General features: G+C 37.7%; 2 protein-coding genes across 2 annotated transcripts; one reads left to right on the plus strand and one right to left on the minus strand.

Annotated features, from left to right (window-relative positions):
- Positions 1-379: 379 nt before the first annotated feature.
- LOC120199630 (pollen receptor-like kinase 4) lies at positions 380-4,353 on the minus strand. Its single transcript, XM_039200665.1, has 3 exons — positions 3,555-4,353; positions 2,101-2,772; positions 380-1,047 (listed from the first exon to the last, which is right to left on the minus strand). Exons 1-3 carry the CDS (start codon positions 4,228-4,230, stop codon positions 380-382), a joined length of 2,016 nt encoding a protein of 671 aa, XP_039056596.1. The 5' UTR covers positions 4,231-4,353.
- LOC120203956 (PHD finger protein ALFIN-LIKE 7-like) lies at positions 4,109-16,571 on the plus strand. Its single transcript, XM_039204086.1, has 6 exons — positions 4,109-4,113; positions 12,993-13,105; positions 13,204-13,236; positions 13,904-14,132; positions 15,855-15,981; positions 16,065-16,571. The coding sequence occupies exons 2-6, from the start codon at positions 13,009-13,011 to the stop codon at positions 16,335-16,337; spliced, it is 759 nt and encodes a 252-aa protein (XP_039060017.1). The 5' UTR covers positions 4,109-4,113; positions 12,993-13,008; the 3' UTR covers positions 16,338-16,571.
- The last annotated feature ends 630 nt before the right edge of the window (positions 16,572-17,201 follow it).

The raw sequence follows: 17,201 nt of genomic DNA on the forward strand, positions 1-17,201 counted from the left end.
GATAATTCGCAACGCGATTTAGTTGGTCATTTTGACAAATCCAAAAAAAATTGGTTAAATCGTATATTATAAGGCATTTTTGGTCACTGAAATTATTTTCTCTTTTTATTATTACTATACACTTGCCCACCCTAAAAATTATTCATGGATCCGCCACTCGTCTGGACTAAGAAACCTGATTAAAAACCCTAATTTAACAATTAGATGGACTTTTCTTCTGCTTGGAAGCGATCTATATTATTAAAATCAAGATCCCAATATTACATCAACAGCTTTCCTGGTATGTAATCCATACATCTATTTAGCATGTAATTTGGAAACTAACTGAGAGAGATCAAGATAAATTACTATCAACTAAAGCCACAGTACATAGAAATGCTCAAAGATTAAAGGATGAAAATGATTCACCCCTCGCCTTTCTACCAGAGATCACTGCATTTACTTCACCTAATGTTGACGAGAAATCACGCTCATCCCTATCTTTCAACTCTTCAATGTCTCGTACTACTTCCTTCAACTCCGGTCTTGTCTCAGGATCATCTTCACAGCAACTTAACCCGATCTTCAAAAGATTTATCATTTGTCCCTTGCTGTTCTTAGTCCCCAACATCTCCATGTCAAACAGTTCACTGGTTCTCTTCTGCTTCACCATCTCATTCACCCATGTGGCTAGATTGGTATAGCTGTCATAACTTGGTGTTAGATAGTTCTCTGGGAACTTACCTGTTAAGATCTCTAGTATCAGTATTCCTAGGCACCACACGTCGGTTTTCCTGTTGATGCGACCATTGATGGCATGCTCCGGTGATTTGTAAGCAGTCATGTGCATGTGGGCTTGTTCCTGGTTCATCACTGGTCTTAAAGCGTAGTCGCACAACAAAGCCTCGAAATTCTCGTTTAGAAGCACATTGGAAGATTTCAAATGACCATGCGGCACGACTAGGCTGGGAAGTTCGTTGTAGAGATAAGCTAAACCTCTGGCAATACCCTTTACGATCTTCAATCGAGTTCGCCAATCAAGACTAGGTTTATCTGATGAATGGTTGCCTACACAATACAAGTGTAGATAATTACAAACTTTTTTGGGACTATATCTAAAATTCAAAATTTCATATATAACCAATGCTAGTAAATTTTTTTTGCGAGATAAATATATAACTGTTTATGGTAACATTTTGGTATGGTTATTGATAAACGTCGTTTTAAAGACGATAAACGTCGTTTGATTTTTTCAATATCTAGGAGAAATGGGGTTTAAGAAGATGAACAAGAAAGAAGTCCCTTTTAGTCTGGCGTGTGTTTTTTTACAGGGACTCTTAGTGTTAGATTCAATGTCAAACTTAGAGTCATAATTATTATTAATAGACTCGCTAGTTGAATGAATATGATTGTCTGACAATAAATTTCGTTCTGATAGATCAAATAGGTTTGTCAATAGTCATATCAAAATTTATGTAAAAAATATATGACTGGTTGGAGAATATAAAATCTCTAACTCTATGGTTTTATAAATGATCAGCATCGTCTTATTTTTCCAATATCTAAGAGAAATAGGGTTTAATAAAATGAACAAGAAGGAAGCCCCTTTTAATATGGTGTGAGAGTTTTATAAAGGCTCTTATGATTTGAGTAGAGAGTCGCAGTCGGTGATCAATGATGGTTTTATAGACGATCAATGTCATCTGATTTTTTCTAATATCTAGGAGAAATAGGGTTTAAGAAGATGAATAAGAAGGAAGCTCCTTTTAATATGGCGTGAGAGTTTTATAGAGATTCTTAGTGTTAGTGTCAGTGTAAGACTTAGAGTCATGACTGTTATTAGTAGGCTCGCTCACAAGTTGAATGAATATAATTGTTTGATAATAAATTTCATTTTAATAGATCAAATGGGCCTATCAGGAATCATATCAAGAGTAATGTTAAAAACAGTTGGAGAGTATGAAATCTCTGACTCTGTGATTGGCGAAGGGGGACCCTTCGAAGGCCTCCTCTTATCCCAGAAATTTCGATATTTGAAAAAGTTGTCAGTGGAGGAAGTATGAAGGTGTAATAATAATCAAAATTGCTCATAAACATGACAATAGGCTACCAAAAACTTACCATGAAGATGACTGGCCAAGCTGCCATCCTCCATGAAATGGCAAACCAATAACTTTTCTTCTCTCCTATAGTAATAAGCCTCAAGTGGTAGCAGGTTTTCATGGTTCAACCTTCCTAACCTTCTCATGTGCTCATGAAAATCTTCCCTCCCCACATTGTTCATTTGTTTATACCTCTTCACCACCACAGCTTCTCCACTCATTATGACTGCCTTGTATGAAGCTCCAAAATTCCCACTCCCAAGAACCTCAGCCGAGGCTTTCAACAGATCATGCAGATCATACCTGTCGGCTTCGCCCTTCAAGAAAACTAATTTCCCGTAGTCGACGTTCCTCTTCACCATGCTTCCACACTCGGAAAACTTGCTCTTGTCTTGGTCGACACTGGAAGCTGACAACTTGTAGGAGTCATCACCATCCCATTCCTTTGAGACTCCACGTTTTTGTTTCCTTTTGCACAGAATGAAAATGATTGCTGCAATGAGTGCCAATAGTAACAGTATAGATAACAAGATCAATGCAATTTCAAGAGCTGATGTTGTCCTTTTGTATATGGGTGAAACTTGGGGGCTAGGGCGGCTAGCTGAGGCGGCGGTCGGTGGTGGGGTTGGTGGTGGAGGACTGGTCACAGGGCATTTGATCTCCAGAGGTGGTCCACACAAGTTTTTGTTGCCTGTAATAACACACACACGCACACACATATATATATATATATATATATTCTTTTCAACTAACAAAGGCTTAAAACATGAAAACCCGACACCATTATGCTCATCAATACATTTGGCATTTCATTATTTGCCGTGTTTGTAAAATCGTACGTTGATATTAATAAATTTTCATTATGTTTTTTAACCAATAACATCTACAGAACTCATCAAATGGTCTGTGTGTTCAAAGGACATATTGTTTTTCCTAAATCTTAGATTCTAACAGTTATATATGCATGCAAGATGTATAAGTTGTCAATGATTAAGAATATCTTAAACATATAATATCTTATAATCACCCTCAAACTATTAAAAAACTATAAACATCAAATTAAATTTAACTCAAATTAATATAAAAATTGAATACTTAAACTATAAACACTAAATTTTAAATATGGGTGATTTAAAATTTATTTTAAATCTTAGTTTAAAAACAAAATCAAGATAAAATCTTAAATAATAAATATATATAACAATAAAATGAATATATCATTATCTAATAGTAACTAATACATTTTTCTGAAATGAACTCTTAAGTAATATTTAAGTACATAAAATAGATGTTTCTCAAAAATTAATAATTTAATTTAATCTTTATAACATAAAATATTTTATCTTTACCCTCCCAAGAAACTTATAATTTTGTCTCAACCTCAACAGAAAACATTCAAACACAATTGCAATTAATGGGAAGGAAGATGAACACAAGCATTTTAATCTATAAATGGATGAATGCAACAGCTACCTGTAAATATGCTTGCACTCATGCTGCTTAAACTTGCAGGGATAGGACCTTCTAACTCATTGTTAGCAAAGTTGGCCACCTTCACTTTCTGCTTAAAATCAGGTATCCGACCAACAAACTGGTTCCCCTCCAGTTTCAGGATTAAAAGCTTCGGCAATGTCGCCAGCGACAACGGAATTTTACCGGTGAGACCATTATTCGCCAGAAACAGGTTCTTCAAGGATCTGGTACCTTGGAATGCATTATCAGGAATGTCCCCAGCAAAGTGATTGTTTGACAAATACAAAGCTTTCAACTCACCTAATTTCTTCATTTCAGGGATTCTACCCTCAAAATTGTTGTTCACCAGGCTTATAATGCGCAGTGTAGGCATTTCATCAAGGATTTCAAGATTCACCATCCCTCCTAGGCCCATGTTTTCAAGTTGCAGACCCCATATTTTGTTTCCAACGCAGATCACTCCCATCCAATTTGCTTCATTCCCGTTGCATGGTCGAATGGAAGCATTCCAGTTTCTGAGATTTGCAGGGTTTGCTAACGAATCCTTGAATATCAAAAGGTTCTCCATATCTGTATGGTCACCGGCTGAGAAGAAGAGCAATTGTAATAAAGACAGAAGCAGAAGAAATAACGATATGTTCGGTGTGCGCACATGCATGTTCGTGCCCATTACCATCGATACAACATGAAAATTCTGGTTAAACAATCGAGAGAGGAGAGGCTTTAGCAGCAATGGATGCAGACCAAGGCATGGGTTTATTCTTTCTTTGGATTTCCAAGGACCCTTTAGTTTTGTTTCTTTCTTGGAAGGGAATGATCAAAGGTACGTTTGTTGATGTGAAGTGCACAAAAAGTAGAAGAAGAAATTATCAAGGAATTGCTTTGTTAATTACAAAATAACTAATGAAATGCTGGTGAATTCGAGTAAAGAATTCTATATTCAAACCTGAAGGAAGATAGTGTAGGAGAGATCTAAGGCCAACCTTTGAATTCTGATCCGTTTTGTACACTATATGTTAGGGAACTTCAACTGTTGTTCCATTTATAGCCATGTCTGAAAAATTCTTTCCGGAAAGCTACGTATATTTTATGCTCTCTCTCTCTCTCTCTCTCTCTCTCTCTCTCTCTCTCTCTCTCTCTCTCTCTCTCTCTCTTCTCTCATTACAAAATAACTAATGAAATGCTGGTGAATTCGAGTAAAGAATTCTATATTCAAACCTGAAGGAAGAGTGTAGAGATCTAAGGCCAACCTTTGAATTCTGATCCGTTTTGTACACTATATGTTAGGGAACTTCAACTGTTGTTCCATTTATAGCCATGTCTGAAAAATTCTTTCCGGAAAGTACGTTATTTTATCTCTCTCTCTCTCTCTCTTCTCTCTCTCTCTCTCTCTCTCTCTCTCTCTCTCTCTCTCTCTCTCTCTCTCTCTCTCTCTCTCTCTCTCTCTCTCTCTCTCTCTCTCTCTCTCTCCTTTTTACATTTTAGGTTAAATTCTAAACAAGGTCTTCATACTATGTGTTTTTAATTGATTTAGTCTTTTTATTTTTAGATATTCACTATTTGGCGTGGCATATTGTTTCTAAACATATAATAGTGTCGATGAGACCAAATGAGTTGCGGCGGTTGTAAACGGTTCACCCTTTTTGGTTTGGCAGATAGCAGCAGTCATTGGATTTCGTTGGCAAGTGTTAAAGTGTTTTATCTCTATAGGGAGGCAGAATAAAGGGGAGTAAGTGTAAAGTGGTTTAATCCATTCTCTCAATCTTGATCAAGAAGTTTTATAGTGACCTTTAGTGCGGGTGTGAGTCGTAGGGTCATCACGACTACCTGTAGACTAGCAAGCTAGATAGATATGATCATCTGGCAGTGAATTTAGTTTTGATAGGTCATGTCAATAGGTCACGACTTCCAAAAAGATGTTAGATATTCGATATCCTTCTTCCATAGATGTTATCTCTATGTTTTCCGAAGTTCCATAGGTGTCGGAGATTCGAAGATGCTTCTAGGTCCTCCGGAGGCTATGAGGCCCGGAAAGGATATAAAGAAAACCTCTGGCGGGGGTACACCATTTTTTCTCCTTTAGTTGAAGGTATTTCATAAAGTGGATTGACCCGAGACCTAGCTGTTAAAGTGTTATAAGGAGTTTATGTTGGTGAAATATTGCATTTATTGCTTCTTGAATGACTTGGAGTTTGAATGACTTGGAGGTTTAACTGCATGACGTCTTGTGTTTAGCGTGATGGAATGACACATTGTTTTGATCATTGGGGATGTATCGTTGGTTGGACCAACAAACGAGGGCTGGACTTGGATCATTCATAATTTATTAGGGTGGCTCGAAAGTTGCTCAAAGGTTTTAATATCCCCTCCGATAGAGAATACTCGGTAAATGGACGAGTTTATGATTGGAAGTGAGGTGTATGGTGTGGGGTGTCCTCTTGGTGTTAGAGATTGTAGAGATGTGTGGCCTTACGAAAGAATGAATAAGTTACCGTGACTTTTATTAGGTATGAAAGTTGAAGACGTGGATACAATACTCATCTTCTGTCGATGTCCTTTGAGGCTTTGGTTGAACAGTCGGTCACCTTGGGTTTTGCCAAGGGTTTTGGTCCTGATGATGATAATTTGTCAAAATATGATATCAATCAAAGGTCAGAGGACTTGGCCGATTTTGATTATAGTGAAGTTGGAAAGTATGGTACTAATACTTCTAGGGGAAGGGATAATTCAAGGACAAGTGAGTGTAGGATCGGGTGGTCATATTAGACTATTCACAAGGATTTATAGGGATATTGATATTTTTTATGTTAACCCTATTCTAGTTTCACCATGTTTAAAACTTAGGATGCATGATAGAGTTGTCAAATTTAAGTCTTGTTGTTAGAAAAGGAAATTGGATGATCTTATCGGGTTGGGAGACGAAAAGAAGTCCATCGAGGAAGAAGTGAAAAGGGCACGACCCTTGGATGAAGGTATTCAATGAGGCTACTAATTTTATGATATGAGCCATTGAGTATTTTCGGTTAGCGAAAGAGAAACTTGATTCTACCTTTGTGGGAGTTGCTTTAAGGGAAAGTAATATGTTGGTCGTAAGTATGGCAGATGAGGTGTGATTCTTTGAATATTGTAACAATATTCAGTTCAAGCATACATTATTGTATCAAGTAATAAAGTGTATGTAAATTAATTGTTATGTATGGCTCATAAAAAGTCTCGTTGTGGGGTTACGAATTATGTGGGTTGGGGGTGTGGGGGCGCAGCCCCCGCGGTACGGTACAGGGTTGATTTTGTAATTATGTACCAGGGTTTTCTATTATAAATAGAGATGTAACCTAGACCTAAAAAATCATTGAATAAAACTTCTAGCGCCGCCTAGGCACCGAGGACGTAAGCACATTGCCGAACCTCGTAAAAATGGCAAACGAGGGTGAAGGATCTATTGGCGCAGCAAGGGATCTTGAAGGCTTTGCGACCTACAAAGCCGGCGTCGATGGATGAGGAAGATTGGGAAGAATTGCAGCAGCGAGCGGCAATCCTTAACGACAAAATGTCTTCAATCAAATCGTTTCTGATCTTGTATGGCTGAAGATGCAGGACGATCACGATTTGGCGCAACACGTGAATGTCTTCAATCAAATCGTTTCTGATCTGGCTCGGCTTGATGTGAAAATTGAGGATGAAGACAGAGCGATGATTATGTTGTGTTCGTTGCCTTCCTCTTACGAACACATGGTGACTACTCTTACATATGGGAAAGAGACTATCAATGTTGAGGAGATTACTGCAGCCTGTTGGCTCACAACCAGCGGAAACAGAATGCAGGGGAAAGCTCTCAAGCCGATAGCTTAGTCAAGGGTCCGGGAAGTGGAATTCCAGATCCAAATCCAGGGATAAGAAGACGATTCACTGTTACAAGTGCAAGGAGGCGGGACATATGAAGCGAGACTGTCCGAAGTTGAAAAAGCAGACCGATGAGAAGCGTGATGGCTCATCCAAGTCTGTGAACGTGGTCGAGGATGATACTTCTGATTGCAGTGAGGGTGATATGCTTTCTATTTCAACGACACAATTGACGGATGCTTGGATTCTTGATTCTGGATGTTCTTATCACATCACGCCAATAGGGAATGGTTTTCGACATACAGGCCGGTTAATTCTGGTTCGGTTTATTTGGGTGATGATCGATGTTGCAATATTGTTGGTATTGGTGATGTCAGAATTAAGATGCACGATGGCTCCGTTCGGACGTTGAGTGGTGTTCGACATATCCCAGACTTGAAGAAGAATTTGATTTCCTTGGCACTTTGCACAAGAATGGTTTTATCCCTAAGGCTGACGAGGATAGGGAAACCATTCGGATTGTTAAAGGAGCATTGACTGTGATGAAAGGCAAGATGACTGCAGGGAATATCTACAGATTGTTAGGGAGTACCGTTGCAGTTAGGGAGTACCACTCTGTTGGAGTCCTGTGATGTGAGTCCTGTGATGATACGACAAAATTGTGGCATATGCGCCTTGCTCATCTTAGTGAACGTGGTATGGCAGAATTACACAAGAGAAACTTGTTGCATGGTGTCAAAAGCTGTAAGCTCGATTTTGCAAGTATTGTGTTCTTGGTAACAGACTAAAGTCCGTTTCAAGACTGCGAAGCACACAACTCAAGGGATCTTGATTATGTGCATTTTGATGTATGGGGGCCTTCCACGACATCGTCTTTGGGTGGATCTAGGTACTATGTTACTTTATTGATGATTTTTCACGGAAAGTTTGGGTGTATTTTTTGAAACAGAAATCTGAAGTTTTTGAGAAGTTCAAGTTGTGGAAAGCTGAGGTAGAAAACCAAACAGGACGAAAAATCAAGTGTTTGCGGTCTGATAATGGTACGGAGTACACAGATTCACAGTTCCTACAATTCTGTAAGGAGCATGGGATTCAGAGGCATTTTACAGTGCGCAAGACACCACAACAGAATGGTGTTGCGGAACGAATGAACAGGTCGTTGAATGAAAGAGCCAGATGTTTGCGGTTGAATGCGGGGCTTCCCAAACACTTCTGGGCTGAGGCTGTTAACATGGCGTGTTACCTTATCAACAGATCGCCAAGGGCATCGCTGGCTGGGAAAGTTGCAGAAGAGGTATGGACTGGTCATGATGTTAGTTTTGATAACTTACGGATTTTGGTTGTCTGCTTATGTGCATGTACCTGCTGATGAGAGATCCAAACTTGATGCAAAATCGAAGGAGTGCATTTTTCTGGGTTACAAGAAAGGTGTCAAAGGATTCAAGTTCTGGGATCCAGTTGCGAAGAAAGTTGTGATTAGTAGAGATGTCGTTTTTGATGAACAGTCTATGTTGCAGCAGAAGCAAGACACGACAGTGGTAGATTTCGAGCAGTTTCCAGTTGAGAAACCAGAAACTTCTCAACCGACTTCTGGTGGTTCCACTACGGATGATTTGCAGGATTATAGTCTCGCCAGAGACAGGGTGAGACGGACGAATATAAAGCCTCCGAACAGATTGGGTTTTGAAGACTTGGTATCTTTTGCACTTACTGTTAGCAGTGATGATCCAGTTACTTTTCATGATGCCGTTACTAGTCAGGAAAACGACAAGTGGATGGCAGCCATGGTTGAGGAGATGGAGTCTTTGAATCACAATCGCACATGGGAGTTAGTTCCCCTTCCTGAGGGTAAGAAGCCGATTGGTTGCAAATGGGTGTATAAGAAGAAACCATCAGTAACAGAAAAAGAGGGGGAGAAGTTCAAGGCTCGTTTGGTAGCGAAGGGTTTTTCACAGCAGAAAGGAGTTGATTATGATGAAATCTTTTCTCCTGTGGTCAGGCACACTTCAATCCGAGCAGTACTTGCATTGGTGGCTAGTTGGGATTGCATTTAGAGCAGATGGATGTTAAAACTGCTTTTTTGCATGGTGATTTAGAGGAGCAGATCTACATGCGACAACCTGAAGGTTTCACTCAACCTGGAAACGAGCATTTAGTTTGCAGATTGAAGAAATCTTTGTACGGGTTAAAACAGTCTCCGAGACAGTGGTATAAACGGTTTGACTCCTATATGATCAAGATTGGCTACAACGATGTGAGTATGATTGTTGTGTCTATGTTAAGAGCCTTGATGATGGTTCTTTTATTTTTCTATTACTGTATGTTGATGATATGTTGATTGCTGCGAAGAACATGGATGATGTTATCGGTTTGAAAACTTTATTGAGTCAGGAATTTGATATGAAAGATTTAGGTGTTGCAAAGAAAATTCTTGGAATGGAAATTTGCAGGGACAGAGACTCAAGGAAACTGCGGCTATCTCAACGGGGTTATGTTGAGAAAATGCTAGAAAGGTTTGCGATGAGCAGCGCAAAACCAGTTAGCACTCCATTGGCGAATCACTTTAAGCTCTCATCAGAACAGTGCCCCAAGACAGATAAGGAAGCTGAAGATATGGCAAGGTTCCGTATTCTAATGCTGTTGGCTGCTTGATGTATGCGATGGTATGTACTCGTCCTGATTTAGCTCATGCTGTTAGTCAAGTTTGTAAGTACATGTCTAAACCTGGTAAGCAACATTGGGAAGCAGTCAAGTGGATCTTTCGGTACTTAAAGGGTACTGTGGGACATGGAATTGTTTTTGGGAGTCAGCGGGATAACCCTTTGGTTGTAGGATATGTGGATTCAGATTATGCAGGTGACTTGGATAATAGAAGATCTACGACAGGGTATGTGTTACTCTTGGTGGAGGGCCTATTTGCTGGAAGTCTACTGTTCAATCTGTCGTGGCACTATCTACAACTGAAGCTGAATACATGGCAGCGGCTGAAGCTGCAAAAGAAGCTTTATGGCTTACTGGTTTAGTGAAGGAGTTGGGTGTTCAACAAGGTGGAGTTCAGTTGCTTTGTGATAATCAAAGTGCTATTCACTTGGCTAAGAATCAGGTGTATCGTGCTAGAACTAAACATATTGATGTAAGGTTCCACAAGATCAGAGAGTTGGTTGCATCTGGAGAGGTTTTGTTTCAGAAGGTACATACTGATGAGAATGCCGCTGATATGTTCACCAAGCCAGTTACGACAGACAAGTTCAAGCATTGCTTGGACTTGTTGAATGTTTCGAGTTGTTAAAGAAGCAAGGTAACCCAACCCACATTGAAGTTTCCAAGGGGCATGATATTCGCCAAGGTGGAGATTTGTTATGTATGGCTCATAAAAAGTCTCGTTGTGGGGTTACGAATTATGTGGGTTGGGGGTGTGGGGGCGCAGCCCCCGCGGTACGGTACAGGGTTGATTTTGTAATTATGTACCAGGGTTTTCTATTATAAATAGAGATGTAACCTAGACCTAAAAAATCATTGAATAAAACTTCTAGCGCCGCCTAGGCACCGAGGACGTAAGCACATTGCCGAACCTCGTAAAATTCTCGTGTTCTTTCGTTTTCTTTACCCGTTTTCGTCAACATTAATGCATTGAGTATTGTATCTCATAGAGACTAGTGATTACTAATGGAATTGTTGTACAATAAAACATAAAATTGTGTAAACTGATGTAATGAGAAATATTGTGACAATGCAATTGAAAACAAGATAAAGACAAAAAGGATTGCAACACACGTGTGAATGAAGCAATGGACTGATTAGGCAAAAGATCATGAAATGTCAAACATTCACATATAATTAACGATGTTGTAGCAACAAGATCAATGTGTCAAGCATTACCCTAACAAGTTATTCTTCTTTCGAAGTATTCACCAACAACTTATAAAGAACATTTATATCTCTATATAAGAAATTAAACAAGCTTACTAAAGATGCTACGACAATCAGTAAACACAAATCTATTTATGTTAAATGTTGTTCTCACAGATACTGATGTTACTCATGATATAATTCGTCTCTCAAAATATTATTGGACAATTTATATCTCTACAACAAGCCAAAAAATAAAGTTCTAGCAACAGCAATCCAATCACTAAACCAAGGCTAAATAAACATGAATTCTATTAAACATAATATCCAAGTTTAACAAATCATCCAAAAATAATTATTAAATAATAAAATAAGTGGAAGAAAACTAGTTTAATCATTTTTTATAGAAATCGGTAGTTTCATTAAAAAGAGAAAATATTTGAAATTGCAATAAAGGTTTATAATCCTAAGCATAAACTAAACATATATTTAGAACATTTTCCTATAACCATTGACACAAAACTAGCCACTTAAGATCATACAAGGACCATACAAGGAAAATGTTAAAAACATAACAAAACAAAAAAAAAACTTAAATAAAAGATAGACACAAATAGATCTAACTATATTGATAAATGAACCACAAAATAAGATCAAATTACTGAAAGATCACTGACAAATTGTAAATCAAAATCGAGCGATGTGAGAAAACTATCCATGAACACAAGTCGTGAATCCAAATACAATATTAAGGTCCAAAGTAGCGAACATCAACATGATAACAAATAAGTGTCATCTTTATCAGTCGTGACGATGTCAAATCCAACTAGGGTGATTTCACTCTACCCGACCTGATAAGTGTCATCTTGATCAACTCGACCTCACCCGAAAATTTTATACCTTCCACCTAAAACCCGACCCAACCCTAGTTTAGGTTGATTTCACCTGACCCGAAACCTAACTCAACTTTTGAAATAAAACCCAACTCAGACCCGAAATAATATAAAAATATTAATTTTATTCAATAAAACAGGGACTTAATTAAATATATATATATATGGGTATTATTTCAATTATCCATAAATATATTAGGTGTAATTATATTATTTTTTAAGTCGGGTCAGATAAAGTTTTTTTATTCTAAACTCGAACTCGATCTGACCCGAACCCGAATTTTTTAAAAAAGCTCTACTCGATTGGGTCGGGTCAGGTCGGAATCTATCAGATTCAGGTCCCATGCTTATCCCTAAATCCAACCATGAGAACAAAAATAAATAAAAACAATGACCAAATAACTAAAAATATACTTAAAACAGAGAAAATATATCATAAAGATATAAAAAAAATATATCATAAACAGAGTTACTAAAAACTAAAAAAACAAAGATTTGATAGAAAAAACTAAAAATAAAATAAAATATATAAAAAAATAGATGAACGGCTTTAGGGGTTTGTTTTAAGAGAACTAAACTGAAAAACTAATTTAATAAACCCCTTCTCAATGTTCTAACACTGGCTTTTGCTTTTCGTTATCCGTATCCTCCCCTCTTTCACAAAGTATATGTATAACATTACCAATTAAAGAAAATCCCCAATTTCCCCCCCTCCCCAAACCCTACACGAAACCTTAATTCAGATTTTGCTTTAATTCCGATTTGCTGTTCTCTAATTCTTCTTCTTTTTCTTTAAAGAACCCTTATATTTTGCATCTCCTCAACGTGCTACCTTCGTATAGTTTTACTTGTGAAGAGAAATTGAGAAGCGAATGGAAGGTATACCACACCCAATACCCAGAACGGTGGAAGAGGTCTTCAATGACTTCAATGGCAGACGCTCTGGCTTGATTAAGGCTCTCACCACTGGTTCGATTTCCTTTATTTTTTTCCTTTAATATTTTTTTAGTTTGGTTTTGGGAATTACGAAGAAATTCAATTTATTTATTTGGGTTTTCTTATGGCAGATGTTGAGAAGTTCTACCAACAGTGTGATCCTGGTAAGTTTACTTTTTCTTTCTCTTTTTTCTCTATATTTCATCATTCTGGTAGTTAAAGGCGCGGAAGCGTTGAGTGCGCTGGTGTCTTTGAGTTTCTTGTCCTTTTTAATCTCACTCTCAGAACTTCTTATCATGTCTTCATTATGATTGCGTCCATCAAGGCTTCAGATTTGCTTTTCAGATAAGTAATACCATGTCTTCATTATGGGTTCGTCCATCATGGCTTTAGATTTGCTTTCAATCAACTTGGAGTGGGAATGTAATGTTTCATTCTCTTAATTTACAGTTGAAGATTACTCTTTGAATTGAATATGCTGTTTTTTTTTGTACTCTCCTTGATTACACATGATATCTCAGATGTAATTATACCTTCTTAAATTTCAGTTTCGGGGAGCAGTTTGGGTTCTGATTCTATTTAACAAATCACAATTGGAATGTGGTGCTAATAGTTATTGATTAAACTGAATATTTATTTCTCTACCAGATTTTATTTATGTTTTACTAGCAAATTTTGAGTTTATCATCAAATATTTCTATCATGATTCATTCTTTATGAGTTGGGACTTGATAATGTCTTATATGTTTGTTATAGTTCATTTCAGCTAGCTTATATCTTTAGAATTCTGGGTTTACATTTTCCTCCTGAATGAGTTAAATTTATTTTCAGAGAAAGAGAACTTATGCCTATATGGACTTCCAAATGAGACATGGGAAGTTAACTTACCTGTTGAGGAGGTGCCTCCTGAGCTTCCAGAACCTGCATTGGGCATAAACTTTGCTAGAGATGGAATGCAGGAAAAGGATTGGCTATCATTGGTTGCTGTTCACAGTGATTCGTGGCTGCTTGCTGTTGCTTTCTATTTTGGTGCACGATTTGGGTTTGGCAAGAATGAGAGGTATGTTTGCCAAATATCGCTCATTGAATCTCAGTTTACACAGCTTATTTTCTGCCAACGAAAAAAGAAAAACCCTTGTTTTATAGGATAAATTGGACGACTCATTAGAGTTTATCAATCATAAATTTTAAGCTTATTCTCTATATATACACACAGAAATAAGAAAACTACATACTTGTACACATTGTTCCTTCTCTCTAGCGGGCACTTCCTTTTGCCCTTCACCTCGGAAATATATGGATTCTACACCTAGAGTGCATTTTGTGTCCTTGAAAACACTGCTAACATGTAATTCTAACTAAAGTCTATTGTAATGCTTGCACATTATTGTTTTCCTATTAAAGAGAAATTGCTTACTTGCATGTGTATTTTCAAATATAGCTAAGCTAAGGTCAATCATAGCTCTATGTGAAGGCTTGATGCCCTCGACTATTGCTCAGTAAAAGCACATAGGCACATGAATATACATTGTTTAGGTATGTCAATTTGGTTGGTGCCAGTGTTGTCAAGGTGTGCTTAGGCCTGCCCAGGCACCATGAAAAATGAGAGTTACAGTTCAGACATGCTCAGGCTGGGTGGGTTTAAAGGGGCGCTTGCCTCTTGGTACTTTAGTGTGCTTTAGGCTTCAAAGCAAGGCGAGAAAAAGATGGCTTCATTGAAGCCGACCTCTTTGTTGTGCGTGAAAAAGAGAAGATAAGAAAAATGCTTCAATGAGGTCATCAGCCCAGAAAAATAAAGTTGAAAACTTGAAAAAAAGAAGCCGATTTTAGCTTTCCCAGGCCAAAAATAAAGTATAATATTTTTAGAGGATAAAGAGAAGGAAAGAAAATGAATCAGATTTTGAGTAGTGAGTTGGGGGGAAATGAAAAAAGAGATAAAAGAAAATGTGGCAAAAGCAGAAAAAGACGATTCAAAAAGATGCTCCCCCGTGGATTCCACCCAACTATTTAGCCAGTATTTGTTCTAGTAATTTCTTATGGTTTAAAATGTGTTGTTTTATATTTTTTAGCCATTAATACTATGTTGTTTTACTAATGAACGAATGAAGTCTATTTGTAATGTGAGATTTATTTCTTATTTACATATACTCCGTTATTTCCCATATGAATTTTACATATATATAGTTATCTATAGATGTGCGCCTCATTTTTCTCAGCGAGCACTCTTTTTTGCACCTTGTGCCTCGGGTTATATGGAGGTCTTGGCTCCTTGAGTGCACCTGGCGTCCTTCACAACTCTGGCTGGTGGTTGCCTTTTTTCTTTTTGTAGTAGAGAAGTGAAAGGCAAACAAAAAACAAATGCAAAACCAATTGAAAACAAGGGACAAATGGCAAGAGTTGAAAAACAAACAGACAAACTGAATTGAGTGATAATGATTAGTAGGACAGAACTTGCTTTAGGATGGTTATTTACACATGGATTTGTCGAGTCAGAGGTTTTGAATTTTAAAGAAGCATAATGAGTCTGCAGTTCCATACTTGAAGTGGTCTGGTGGTAACAGTGAGGAAGCATAATGAAAGATAAAACAGTAAGGGACAAAGGCTGTTGTGTGAGAAAAGGAAAGACCCTGTTTACTGGGGATATAGAGTAATAACTGTTCACCTACTATCTCTTAAATGATATTTCCATAATATCAAACAATAGCTCCTCATATTACCTTATGCGGTGTAATCTGAATTAGATATGGCTAATAGGGTTTCTTATTTTTGTCTTATTTTGCAGGAAAAGACTCTTCCAGATGATAAATGACCTTCCAACCATATTTGAAGTTGTCACAGGAAATGTCAAGCAACCGAAAGATCAATCTGCCAATCACAATGGCAGCGGCAAAAGTAAATCAAGCGCTAAGGTGGTTTTGATTGTTTTCTGTCTGGATTCCTTTTATATGTGTCTCTCTTATTTGATGTCACATTGATTACTTGCTGCTTGCAGTCTCGCCAGTCTGAACCTCAGAGTAAGATGGTGAAGATCTCTCCCCCATCCAAGGGCGAGGATGAGAGTGGGGAAGAAGATGAAGAGGATGATGAACAGGGTGCCACTTGCGGTGCATGTGGCGATAGCTATGGAACTGATGAGTTCTGGATTTGCTGTGATATCTGTGAGAGATGGTTCCATGGGAAATGCGTGAAAATTACACCCGCAAAGGCTGAACATATCAAGCAGTATAAGTGCCCAAGTTGCGGTAGCAAGAGGGCTAGAGTTTGAACGTAGATCCATAAATTGGACTCAACCAGTTGAAATGGAGCAGGCAAGATTCATAGCTTTGTTGTTGGAAGTAGAGCAGAGTAGCTCTTTTAGTTGATGAATGAATGTCTATGACTGCAGATTGGATTTTAAGTTTTGCTACCCTTGACATTTGCTCTGTTTAATGTTATTGGAAATTGTGGTTTAAACTGATGCAGGCAACTAGAAATATATATATATAGATGTAGGATCCAATTACAGTGTAGAACTTCTTAGTTTCATCCGTGTGCTTAATTTATTATGCTTTGTCTTCATATTCTCATTTAGAACTTCACTACCTGACCCTATTATTGCACTCCCTTTCATATGTCTACATGATTAAAATATAGAATACCGGTGAACTTATATATAATCACTGGCTTAGGATCTGGATTAACTGTAGAAACATATAATGCCTTTTATAGGTTTCCTAATACCCCAAATTACACATGCAAATATTCCATTGCTAGATACATTGCCATTTATAGTTTTATCTACATGAACAAGTTCTTTTTCCTTAGAAAATCTTTTTGCTATGTCTGGGAACTTGGAATCCAAATTTGACCGGATATTCAATAAAATGAATTTGGATTTGATAAGATCTAACTCTAATTTTGAAGAGAAAATATGGATTTCAAAATTCATTTTGGGAAAAAAAGTCCACTCTGCCGTTCATCAAAGATGGACACATTGCACACGCCCTGTCCCTGCCGTTGCTGCCTATAACTGGTTATTTTCAGACAGACCTCGGTTTTGGTGACATTTTCCTTTGCACAGATCGATTTCTCTGATTTTTGGGTTTGCCAAGATGCGTGTGTATGTGCATATAATACATCCATGAAAATG

Source organism: Hibiscus syriacus, unplaced genomic scaffold, assembly GCF_006381635.1.
Source record: "Hibiscus syriacus cultivar Baekdansim isolate YM2019G1 unplaced genomic scaffold, ASM638163v2 tig00000340_pilon, whole genome shotgun sequence".
NCBI classification, from domain to species: Eukaryota; Viridiplantae; Streptophyta; class Magnoliopsida; order Malvales; family Malvaceae; genus Hibiscus; species Hibiscus syriacus.